Source organism: Castanea sativa, chromosome 5 (assembly GCF_040712315.1).
Source record: "Castanea sativa cultivar Marrone di Chiusa Pesio chromosome 5, ASM4071231v1".
NCBI classification, from domain to species: Eukaryota; Viridiplantae; Streptophyta; class Magnoliopsida; order Fagales; family Fagaceae; genus Castanea; species Castanea sativa.
Genome location: NC_134017.1, coordinates 61220347 through 61233837, shown reverse-complemented (window position 1 = coordinate 61233837; position 13491 = coordinate 61220347). Strand labels below are relative to the sequence as shown.

Here is a 13491-nt window from a genome sequence, read left to right as displayed (position 1 = left end):
AGAAACTATATATGTCCTTTCTTTGTCACGTAGAGATCGTCATTATTTTTTTTTGAGAATCCGTGTAGATCATCATTTGACTAAAAGCTAAGACTTTGAGTACAAATGCAAGAATGCTTGAAAGCTAGGTGTGTTAAGAGGAAGAAAAAATGAAGACAACTTTGAATAACTCAGAAAAATTTATGTATAATTCATATATCTGTATAGTAGCATGCCAAAAAAGAAAAAAAGAAAAATTAAAGAAAAAGAAATTGGTTGACTTTTCTATTTTCGGACTTGAATTTTCTTCTAGATTTGGAGAAAAAGAGGCTCACGTAAAGAGAATAGTTTATAGCCGCCTCATTTATTGAACATATACAATATATTTGAAAAAAAGAAAAAAGAAAAACAATTTGTGCCGCCGGCAGACTTTGCCTTTCTCTATATATAAAAGCATCTAATGAATGATATTTCGAAACTACAAACCGTTGACCAGAAAAAAATCATAAAATAACGTTGAAAAAGACAATGATAATTATATATGAAAGGAGAATAACTTTACTATTGTTTATGTGGACAGTTTTAACTTTTGATTTTACTACTATGTACCTATAAAGATTATTTATTTATTTATTTTTTGTGGGTAAGAATAATTTGTTTTTTAGAATTTTTTAAAAGGTAGGTGTGGGGAGTAAAAGGACCCAAATGGGCATATGGGCCTTTGGACTGTAGCATGAAGGGCCGACCTGCTTCAGAATTGAACTCTACGAATTGGCCAATACGCCGAGGGTCCAAGGTTACAGCCGAGGACGAGCTTCTCCTCAGACAAGCCCTAGAGAATTCAAAGTTTCATTATGAAGGTCAAAGCTTAACTCTAGAAAGATTAATGGTTAAAGGGGGAAACCTCGAACTTTCTCGATACCCTAGTGTTAAGGAAAATATCTAGAGCAAAGGCTGCCACCTCCGCATTAAAGACTCTGCACCTACCTCCCTGGCCGCACTAATGGGGAAGTGACTCCTGAACAGTAGGGCAGAAACTTCTAGTCAGGGTCCAAAAGGGCATCTAAAAAAGGGGTATTTAAGGAGGGAGGAATGAAAAAGGAAGGAAGATCTTGATCTTTCTCTCTCTCTCTCTTACTCTCTCTCTCTAAAGAAAAAGAGAAGAAATTAAGGAATGTAACCTGTAAGAAAGAAAGAAAAATAATAAAGAAGTAGTCCTCGACTCGAGTCCGAGGAGATCCATTTGCAATTATCGTTCGTTATTTACCTGTATTCGTTTATAAAAGCCTGTTATCAAGCTCCCAGCACTTCTAACCTAGGTTTCAAGCCCACACTCTACAAATTTTATTGTTTAAGGCTCATTGGGCCTGAGCCCATAATCTTCTTTGGGTCCAGGTGCAATTGTGTACTTACAGTAGGGTTGTTTATCTTAAATAAAATTGGTTAATTGAGCTTAATTTTTTTTTTTAGTTTTACTATTGACAATTTTTGTTGTTGAACTATTTTTATTTTTATTTTTTACTTGTATATTTTGTTTTAGATATTAGATCTATAAATTTTTTTATAGTCACTAAAATGAAGAAAATACTAGAGTTACAAACTTTTTGATATATGAATTGTTGATGTACTAAGTGATTATTAGTAAGTAAAAAGAAATGATGTTAGTGATGGGACCATATGCGAATTAATAAGAATTTGTTACCAAAACAGTTTGTAATTAAAAATGTTGTAAAAAAATTTGTGAGTGTAGCATTACTCTTAAAAAAATCAATGATATTATTCAAGGAAAACAAAATATAGTTTTATAGTGTAAAATTGTTAAATTAGTACACATATATAATAATATTTTTTTATTAAAAAATATTTAGCCAATGATGGCTCCATCCCTGATACATGAAGGCAAAATCAAGATCGGTTAATAGTTTTTAAAATTTTTTTATTTTATATTGGTGATCAAGATCAGTTAATAGTAATAGTAACACATATTACGTTTGTGAAGTCTGAACTATTAGGATCTCCCTTTAAACTCATGAATAACTAAAATTTCAAAATATATGGATTTTAATCCGTCTTTCATGAATGAAAATTTTCTTTCATCAATGTAAATAAACCCAAATAATATCCTAAACCTTGTAAATAGATACACTAAAAAAAGTAATTGTTCATTGATCAAACAGGTCACAAAAACCATCCCAAACGTGATCATAAAAAAGATTGAGAAAGAAAAAAGAATGGTCAAAGTTCTAGGGTCAGTTGCCTTGCAAGTTGGGTTTTCCTTCTTGACGTTTTGATTTTATATCATATTCAGAGGAGGACTTCAAATCTTCAAGCAACTAAAACGCTATAAATAAGGAAGCTCTCGTCCAGTTTTAATCACCAACAAGCAAAAATGAAGTTACCAGTTTCTTTATTTGTTTTTGCTCTTCTGTACTCATTTTTGTTGGCAACTTCAGCTCATACTCATGAAAACTTTCTTCAGTGCCTGACCCTTCATTCCGGAAATGACAGTATCTCTAAAGTCATTTACACCCCATCCAACTCCTCGTATTCATCTGTCTTGGAGTCCTCCATCAGAAACCCCAGATTTTCAACACCTTCCACCCCGAAACCCCTAGTCATTATTACACCATTGGGTGTTTCACAAATTCAAGAAATCCTTAGTTGTGCCCAAAAATATGGAATGCAAGTCAGAGTTAGAAGTGGTGGACATGATTATGAGGGTCTTTCTTATGTTTCTCCTGTACCATTTGTCATACTTGATATGATAAATCTTCGAAACATCTCTGTTGATGTAGAAAATAGCTTTGCCTGGGTACAATCTGGTGCAACCCTCGGTGAATTATACTACGAGATTGCTGAGCAAAGCAAAACTCTTGGCTTTCCAGCTGGACTTTGCCCTACAATAGGTGTTGGTGGACACTTCAGTGGGGGAGGATATGGCACAATTTTGAGAAAATATGGCCTTGCCGCTGATCATGTAATTGATGCACACTTGATTGACGTTAAGGGTAGATTCCTTGATAGAAAATCAATGGGAGAAGATCTGTTTTGGGCCATTCGAGGAGGAGGAGGGGCTAGCTTTGGAGTCATTGTTGCATGGAAAATCAAGTTGGTTCCTGTTCCATCAACTGTGACTGTGTTCACAATCAATAAGAACTTGGAACAAAATGCAACCAAACTTCTGCATCGGTGGCAGTATGTTGCAGACAAGTTTGATAAAGACCTATTCATTCGCGTTCTCTTAACAGGCGTAAATTCCAGCCAAGAAGGGAAGAAGACGGTACAAGCTGCGTTCAATTCCTTGTACCTTGGAGGGAAGGATAAGCTTCTTCCATTGATGCAAGAGAGCTTCCCAGAGCTGGGTTTGGTGAGTGAAGATTGTAAAGAAATGAGTTGGATTCAATCTATTCTCTACTTTGCTGGATTCCCAAGTGGTCAATCCTTAGATGTTTTGCTAAATAGGACTCTGACAGTTCCCTCTTATAAAGCAAAATCCGACTATGTGAAGAATCCCATTCCTGAATCTGGGTTGGAGGGGATTTGGCAAAGATTATATGAAAAAGAGGCAGAGTTAGCTGGATTAATCCTGACTCCATATGGGGGAAAAATGAGTGAAATTTCGGAGTCTGCAATTCCTTTTCCACATAGAGCTGGCAATATCTACAAAATCCAATACTTGGTGTATTGGTCAGAAGAAGGGACTGCGGCCACTGAAAGTCATGTAAGTTGGATTCGAAGGCTTTACGCTTATATGGCTCCCTATGTTTCCAAGTCTCCAAGAGAAGCATATATAAATTATAGAGACCTCGACATAGGTACAAATAATGAAGGCAACACAAGTTATAGACAGGCAAGCATATGGGGTACTAAATATTTTAAGAACAACTTCAAAAGGCTGGTGCATGTGAAGACAGTATTTGATCCCACTAATTTCTTTAGGAATGAGCAAAGCATCCCGCCTCTTTCACACTAGTGGATGAAGAGAAGTGATTTGGGATACTTAAGGGGTGTTTGGTAAATGTGTTTGAAAACATATGTAAAAATACGTGTGGATGAAAAGTGTATAGAAAATCATGTAATATTGTTTAAAAAGTGAAAACATGAGTTTAAACAAGTCTACCAAACAACCTCTTATTTTGCAAAGCTTGTACTCATTTATTTATTTATTTTTTTGATTGGAGCCAAAGATTGTTCTCATAATAAAGCTTATTCCTCTCCTTTTGTTTTAGTCCAATTAAACGTAAATAAAAGCTTCCATGGGATATGTGAATCTCAAAATAATGATTGGGATTGTAAAAATCAATCCATAAATCTCTTACATCTTTCAATAAATTTATTCTACATGCATTGGTTTTCTAACTATATAACCTATCTAAATGGATCTAGAAATCTGGTTTGATTTAGCAATTCGAATCCTTGTTGGATTTGGATGAGAAAGTAATTTTACTCTTTTTGGTTACTTTGTTGGTTTTTGCTTTGAATTTGGTATTTGTGAACCTTTGATTCATTGTTTTGTATGTTTAAGAGTGCTCTTTGGGATTTATGTTTATGTTTATGTTTTGTTAGTTTATTTAAATGTTATCTTAGAAAGCAATTCTAAATGCTATACATGTATAACCTTTTTATAGGTTTTTATTTATTTTTATATAAAATTATTATATAATAAAAAACACAATAGTTATTAAGAACCTAGTTTAGCATTTCTTACATTTATATTCAATATATTTGACTCGTAAAAAACATAATTAATTCAAATATTGATAGAATAATTTTTTAATAGTTTCTTATTTCTATTTGAAAAAAGAAACATATTCTTTTTCATTTCTCATTAATAAATTCTTGATAAAAAAATTTCAGCACAAACTTAATAAAAATTTGTTCCTATAATTAAATAAAGTAGGTTTAATATAACAAAGAAACCATCACAGATGAGATCCTAGAAAACTGACAAAGAAAAATAACGGTTGGTCAAAGTTTTAGTGTCAATTACTGTTGTGAAATTTTAAAGTACTTGCGAGTGTACGAATCGTACTGAAGTATAATTTGACAAAAACGAGGTCGAACTCACAGGGACTTGAATGAACGTAGGAAAATTAATTAAACCTTAACCTAATTAATCCTAATCTAGTTTAATAAAAAAATGGTTTTTTTTGAGATTAAATAAGCTAAGTAAATAATAAAATTAAGCAAATGGTTAAAGTAAGCAAAAGATATAAAGTAATAAAAAGATGTAAACAATCAAGGGAAATGAATTAAGGTTTTAGAATCTGCCTTGTAAGTCATATCAGCATATATTTATGATCATTAATTTTTCCCAACCACTACATGATAATCTAGAAATTAATCTTGCTATCATGGAAAATATCATCATCAAAACTTATGTTTAAAAATCTAAAGCATGTTCTTCTTCGCTTCTTAAGTATAAAATCAAATAATCAATTGTATTCGTAGCCAAACAAATCACAAGAGATATTCAATTTTAAATTCAAGAAATAATAAACCAAGCATTCAATTAATTAAGACAAATCTTAAATCATGAGAAAAACATGATTGAACTCATATCTAGAATCTCATCTTTGTCAATTGATATGAAGTAAGAAAAATTTAAATTATTAAAGAACAACTATTGTGGGAAAAATCAAATCACATAAATATTACTAATAATCCTTAACAAGGTTTCATCTTCAAGCCTAATTATAAATTTAGCTACTCATGGTAATTGAAAGAAAACACAAAAATAAAATATTAAACATTAAACTAGATAAATAAAATAAAACTAACTGTCATGGAAGAAAACTAAATAAGTAACCACACACTCTATGTTCAGCCCCCAGCCCTAGCACTAGCCTCCCTGAATTTTGCCCTAAAGAGCCTTTAAATAGGTCAAGTAATCCTATTACAAGTTGAATTCCCGTTTAGAGAAAATCCCAGATTTTTAGGCTTTAATTAATCGACGATTTTGACCCATTTAATGTCAGAATTCGGACTTTTGGTAAAATAAAAAGTTGTATCCCTTTAAGTTAACTTTCCATCCCAACTTGAATCATCTCGATTGGACATCTGAGCCGAAAGTTATACCAAAAATACTATCTGATATGCAGGCTGGAATCCTAATCCGAATTAGACTTGGATTTGATGCAAATTTTCTTTGATTCCCTGCTCCAATTGGACTTATATTTAATTGGGTTGGCATTCTTTAACTTCATTATGACCCTTGTAAATGTAAACTCCATTAACATTCTTCTTTGCACAAATCCACTTATTTAATTTCATTCTCCTACAAAAGACAAATTCACGCAATAAGATTCAATTAAGTACAAAATTAATTATTCAACATTATTCCAAAACCAAATATAAAATGCATGAATTACCTCAAAATAAGTACGATAATGCTTTCTAACAATGATATAAATATGCAAAATTAAGCTATTATCAATGCGCATCAGTTACCATGCAAAATACTAAGAACCTTATAACATAAGGATATTATTTGTTGGAAATAAAGGAGAGATATTATCTTACTTTTCATTGGATATTACACTATAATTTTACCAAAAGAGGTGGCAGAGATGAGGCATGGACCAAACCACTATCTTGAGGCAAATCGTGCCGTCTACGGTTATCCGATGTAGTTAGACAAAATATTTCTACACATTGTCCATAGGATACAACAGCTCAGCTACCTTTGCTAATTATCCTTGTGAGCCTATACTGCTCGTAGTATATAAACTCTCTATAGTAATTTCCTAGAAAATTTAGTAAAAGATAAAATATTTTTGTGAATAGTAAGAAGTAGTAGATGGTAAGTGTTTAGAACAATAATAAAAATTGTTTTTGAAAGTCTATAGCTTTGTAATTCAAAAAAAAAAAAAAAATAATGAGATGATCATGAAACTTTTATTTCTTTCTATATATATATATATATATATATATATATATATATATATATATATATTTATATATATATATTATAGCTGGATATGTAATTTGTCCCTAGCCACAGATCCGGTAACTTGTCCCTAGCCATAGAATCAAAACGTTTGATAACATTTAAATGGTCATAAAATTATTGAAATCAATAGTTTTATATATATAATATAAAAACCGGACATGAACTTGTCTTTTGCCAAAATCTGTATATTGAAAACAATTAAATGGAGTCAAATTCTATTGAAAATTAATAGTCCATAAGGTGGTTGATCTTTAGATATCAATTAATATTTTCCTTTGAAACTTTGACTATACATAATAATTACAACCAAGAAGGGAAAGCAAGTTGTAATAATATAAACCATCAATGGTAAATTATATAAATATATAGCTGTATAATTTTCTAATACATTCTGTAAGGGCTAGAAATGGTTCTCTATCCTAAAGGGAAAATGATCTAGGCCCAAAAAGCCTAATACAATATATTTATAGAGAGTGGGTTGGAAAACTAGGCTTTAATGAATCAGAAGATAACTGTATTGAGCCCAAATGAAAAGAAAACAAAAACATGATTGTTTTTCACGAAGTAAATTGTCCTTGGCACAGTCCAAGGATACTAAATCTTATATATATATATATATATATATATTTATGCTTCTTTTGATTTTGGTTACAAGTCCTGTTCCTGATGCTACATTATTTTTCTCTCTCTTTTTCAATAGCCCCTTCATCAGGGACTTCTTTCTATATTATATACTATGTTCTTTTTCATCTCCACCTTTCAGGTGTAGGGTAAGCTACTGGTCCTTATCCTTGTCCTCCTAGCATCTTCTTGAAGTCTTCGGATGTAACTGTAAAGCTGTTGGTCACTGTTCAGGCATCATCTCCACATTAATGTGGCCAGAGGGTTAGCTGTAGAGCATTCAATGCGGTGGAAGTAGCTTTTCCTTTGATGTTTCTCAGCTTTTATTTGTCCTATGCACCTCTGATACTCATCCTTATCAGTAGAATCTTCCGGAAAGTTGTTCCTGATGGCAGCTTGTACCTTATGACCTCTGTCTTACTTAGCTAATGAGGTATTCTTCCTCGAACTACCTTCCTAAACTTTCCCAGTCATGGTTCATCCTCGGCATTTGGATTCACATGTCTTCTCTACCTCATCCTTGTCCTCAGACTACTAGACGTTTCCGGACAAGGCCCACGACCCATTACACTTTATGGGCCTTTTATCCTTACAATAGCCCCTCAAAATTTCTTTCTTTTGATCCTCAGAGAAGAAAGGGATTTTGATGTTATCATCATTACCCTCTCCTTGTTGTACGTCACCCTATGTTCGTATAAAAAGCCTTTTCCAGTGCCCAACGCATGTCCCTGACGATTCGGCATTCGGTGGGCGCCCGCATTAAATTTCTGCGGCTCTATGTCTCCTACGTTTTATAATGTGATGAAGATCCAATGGCTAAGGTTTTCATTGGAACTTGGGCTGGAATTCTCCCGCCTACTATTCTCTCTCATATATATATCATTCCGAAATTTCACACACTTTACTTTTGCACATTTCGAACTCAATAGCTAGGCCGAGGAGCCTAAATTTGTTTCCATAAGTAGTTTCTAGCAATTTTTTCTTTATTTCTTCTTCCAGTCCCTTATGTCATTCTTTATTGCTAAGGCTTGCTCTTTTCCTCGGCGCTTATAATTTCACCTTCGCCACCTAATTCCCTCAATTCTTTTATATAAATGGGGAGATTCGCTTACCTAGTGGACACCTCAAAGGGAATAGAAGGCTTTAAAACCAAATACCAAATTCCCTCTGGGGTTTCCATTAGGTATTGTAAGCAAGGGGAGTGGCACGCTATGAGGTAGGAGGGAGAAATGGTAATCCCTATGATTGCCTTTATAGAGAGGGGGATGAGAATCTCCATGGGTAGAGTCACTAGGGATTACCTAATAGCTCACCATCTCTCCCCAACCTAGTGTGTTCCAAACATATTTAGGATCCTAGGTAGTGTAGATGCCTTCAATGAAAGGATGGGTTTGAACCTCATACACCACGACGTCAACTAGATTTACAATCTCCACCTCTTGAAAGGGCATGGGTATTATTTAAAGACTAGGGTCCCTGAGGTTAGGTTAATCTCATGCCTCCCTGATTCTAACAAAGGCATGAACAAAGACTTCTTAATCATCTCAGGGGAGTGGCACGATGGCCTCCACTGCCCGACGAGAGATGGGATACCAGGTGGGGTTCGCAGGTCTAGGTTAATTACTCTGATGTCACTCCATTTTCTCTCTGATATTCTCTACATTTGTTTCTTTTTATTCGTGTGTGCAATTTAAACTTTTCTTTGAATCATGCCATTTTTTTTTATAGTTTCTTTTTTTAATGGCTTTACAGATAAGCATGCCGCGATTCCCAACCTAAACCTTGTCAACCAGTTAAACTTAGACAAGATACTCAAAGCTGAGGTCTTTGTTCATAGAGACGGTGAATTGAGGGCAGCCCACCTTATCCTTGGCTACAAACCTCTCTTGTTCGCCTTTCAAGTGCTGAAGAATGTAATCAAAGCAAAAGACCTGCGCTTGCCCCTGATAAGTGTTGTTGCGCCAAGCTTTCTCACCACTGGTCCCATCCTAGAAGGCAAATTCTAAGTGACCTTGCCATCCCAATACACGGTCGGGGAAGCCACCTCTTTCCAGCCTATATCAAAGAAGAAGAAGAAGAAGAAGAAGAAGTAGTCAATGTCTCGGATTTCAAAGGCGACTTTGAGGTTTTCAACCTACTCTCTCCTTCAGAGAGCCCGGCTGGTAATCTTAGCTTCCTACCCCTGGCCCTAGTAAGCCACTCACAAGAAGACCCTACCATCTCAGAAGCGATGCCAATCTAGTGTAAGACTAGATCGAGTCTACGGGACCTAATGGAAGCCCAGGCAGGAGGCCAAGAGATAGAGAAAGCCGTCCAACCTAAACTTCCCACCCAAGCCCAACGTCCCGACCCTACTGATCACAAAAGGAAGAAGGAACAGCCTAAAGGTAAGAAGGTGGTGGAGGGGGGAAAAAGCCACTTCTCTAAAGAGGCCGAACTCCAAAAGGGAGCCAAACAGGCCAGGATAACATAAACGGTAGGGGAGAAGAGAGCCGAGGCTCAAGTAGTTGCTCCGGTGTGGTCTCCGGCTATGGTGTTGGATGGAGCTGCTTTGACTGCTGATGCATCTATTAGAGATTTCTAGCAAGGAAAAGCTGGTTATGTGGCCGATGCAGTGGAGCAGGCTTTATTACTACCCAAGGACATGGCCGATCTAAGGCAAATGAGAAAGCATGAGGTCTTTTTCATTCTGAAGAGGGACCTTGCCTTGGTAAGACCACTAACTACTTTCTTCATTTTATTATCGTTATATGTACTTGTTATATTTTGTTTATTGTTATATATTTTATACTTTACTTCGCCAGCTTGGGTGTTGTTGTTGTTGTTTTTTTTTCCCCTTAAAAAAGGCTGTCCAAGTTTCCCACAAAGTTGAGGAGATAGTTATCAACTCTCATAGATCAATGAAAGAGGAGGAGTCCAAGCGCATTGCCGCCGTGAAAGCCTTTGAGGTAGTAGAAAAAAGGTAGCAAGAGCTCAATATCAAGCTAACCGAGGCCGAGAGGGAAAAGAGGAGCGTTGAGGCCGCTCTAGAAGGGGTGGAGAGGCAGGCAGAGGCTCAGCGTAAGCAGCTCTGCCAGGCCGAGGACGATCTTGTAGTGGCCAAAGATCAAATAAAGGCTCTAACAAAGAGATTGGAGGAGGCTGAAAAGGCCAAGGAGGAGGCCAAGAAGGCCAAGGACCAAGCCGAGCAAGATGGGTATGATGCAAGGGTGGCAGAGACTAAGGATGCCTTTAGGGTTGAGATCTTGGAGGTATGTAGATACTACTGCCTCTAGGTGTGGAATGAATCTCTCAACTAGGCTGGGGTTGAGGCCTCGTCTACCCTTAGGAGAGTAAAGAGTGTTTACTACCCTCCTGCCATCCGGGCTTGTAGCTCATCCGTCCCTAAAGCTGATGCTACCTCCAAGGAAGTAGATGTTGGTAAGGACAGCCCAGCCAAGGTCCTGTTTCCTCTAGCAGTCCGTCCAAGGAGGCCGAGCAGCCTGAGGCCATTGGAAAAGAAATTTACATAACGAAGGAAGTGGCCTGTGATGTCACTCAGCCTCTAGTTCCCCCCGAGGACCCTACCAAGGAGAAAGAAGCCTAGCAGACTATGGAGCTCGTTCTTGCTACCCTACCTATGCCCACCAAGGAGGACTTGAAGGGTAAAGGCCCTGTTTCTTCTACGATAGCTTCTGACCAGCCCCCTAAGACTTCAACAAAAGATAAACTTGTAATTAAACTTAAGTAATTCTTAGAGCTATAGTCTTCCTTTTTTTTGTTTTTTGTTTTTGTTTTTGAAACCTTCATCTCTTGTAGTTAATTTTGGCTTTCTCAATGTCTAATCTAATGGACGTTAAAAAGTTTTATTATAGATTTTTTGTACAAACTTTTATATTTTCTATGTTCTGCTTTACACTTAATTGGTCTAAGGACAAAAATTGATAGCATCTGACCTAACATGCACTCACATACTTAACCTTGATGATCATTGGTGTTAGTGGCGTCATCATCTCCCTTCTTTAAATAATTAATCACAGGATAAATGAAGCTTTCCAAACTTGTAGTTTTCTAACAAGAGGTGACCTTTAACTTAGAAGAAATACTTTTTATGCTTAGTCAATACACAAACATAATATAAGCTGATTTTGTTATCAGGGTAAGTGATAACCCAATTGCTACATCCCCTACAATCAACAACAGGTATGGCAGGACCATACAGGCTCATAATCTTGACAAAATAGACTATTAATTGTAAAACATACCTTAAATATAGCCCACTTAAGGGACCCTATGCACCGTTCACAATTCCATATATCCTATCCCTTAGTAGCAGATTTAAGGAATTGCAAAGGTCTCCCAACTCATGATCTGATCATGGATACACTCACAAATGCTTTAAGTGATGCTCATGTGTGGCATAGATAGATTAATTACTTGCAAGTGCTTGGGTTATCCATCATAGCTGGGCTAGCTACTAATCTCTTCAAAATATGTGATTCAAGAAGCCTGACATGGCCGAGATTCCGTTTAACACTCAGAGTAAGAATAAGAAGTATTAATTTACCCAAAATATGCGGTTTGAGGAACTAGGCATAACCAAGGTTCTGTTTAATATTTAGAGAAATGACAAGAAGTATTAATTTACCCAAGGTATGTGGTCCAAGGAGCCAGTCATGATTAATGTTCTGTTTAACACTTAGAGAAATGACAAGAAGTATTAATTTACCTAATGTATGTGGTTCGAGAAGCCAGACATGACCAATGTTCTGTTTAACACTTAGAGAAATGACAAGAAGTATTAATTTACCCAGGGTATGTGGTTTGAGGAGCTAGTCATGACTAATGTTCTGTTTAACACTTAGAGAAATGACAAGAAGTATTAATTTACCCAAGGTATGTGGTCCGATGAGCCAAGCATGACCAATGTTCTATTTAACACTTAGTGAAATAATAAATACAACAAATAATGTCGTAAATAAAACATGGCAGAAATACATTTTATTAATAGTAATACCTTCATGGGTTATTTACATTCCAAGGACATGGTACAATTTTTTGGTCTAAATCTTCCAAGAAATATGCTCCTATGCCAGCTACCGAGGTGATACAGTATGGACCCTCCCAATTGGGTCCTAACTTTCCTTATGCTGGGCTCTTTGCAGTGCCCAAAACTTTCCGCAATACCTAATCTCCAAGGGCTAATGGTCTTAACCACACATTTGAATTGTACCCTTGCTTAAGCTTTTGCTGATAATATGCCAATTGAACTATGCCATTTTCTCTTCACTCCTCAATCAGATCCAAGTTCTTCTCCAGTAACCCCTCATTGTTGTTCGGAGTAAACAAACTTGTCCTCAACATTGGGAATCTAGTCTCTAGAGGGATTACAGCCTCGGCCCCATAAGTCAGGGAAAAATGAGTCTTCCCCGTGGACCTACGAGAGGTAGTCCTATATGTTCAAAGGACATGGGGCAGCTCTTCCACCAATTTTCCTTTGGCATCATCCAACCTCTTTTTGAGCCCGTTTACTATGACTTTATTCATAGTCTTGGCCTGCCCATTTCCCTGGGGATAAGTAGGATTTGAATATTTGTTATTCATGCCCATATCGCAATAGTACTTCCTGAAAGCTTTGCTATCAAACTGAAGATCATTATCTGAGACAAGGGTGTGGGGAATCCCAAACCGAGTAAAAATATTTTTCCACATGAACCTCTTAGCATCCACATCCTCGATGTTTGCTAGGGGTTCAGCTTCAATCCATTTGGTGAAGTAATCAGTACCAACCAAAAGCCATTTTCTGTTTCCTACTGCCTTAGGGAAAGGTCTTACAATACCTAAGCCCCATTGATCGAAAGGCTAGGGATTAGAGAGAGGATTGGGGACACCCCCAGGCTGATGAATATTTGGGGCAAATCTCTGACACTGGTCACATTTCTGCACATATTCTTGTGCTT

At 36.3% G+C, this 13491-nt stretch overlaps 1 protein-coding gene across 1 annotated transcript; it reads left to right on the top strand.

The window, feature by feature from the left end:
* Window positions 1–2357: 2357 nt before the first annotated feature.
* Window positions 2358–4212, top strand: LOC142633611 (tetrahydroberberine oxidase-like). Its single transcript, XM_075807852.1, has one exon. It carries the CDS (start codon window positions 2369–2371, stop codon window positions 3950–3952), a length of 1584 nt encoding a protein of 527 aa, XP_075663967.1. The 5' UTR covers window positions 2358–2368; the 3' UTR covers window positions 3953–4212.
* The last annotated feature ends 9279 nt before the right edge of the window (window positions 4213–13491 follow it).

What these genes read in the sequence shown, in the direction of transcription:
- LOC142633611 (XM_075807852.1), top strand. Translation starts at nt 2,369, where the DNA reads ATGAAGTTACCAGTTTCTTTATTTGTTTTTGCTCTTCTGTACTCATTT.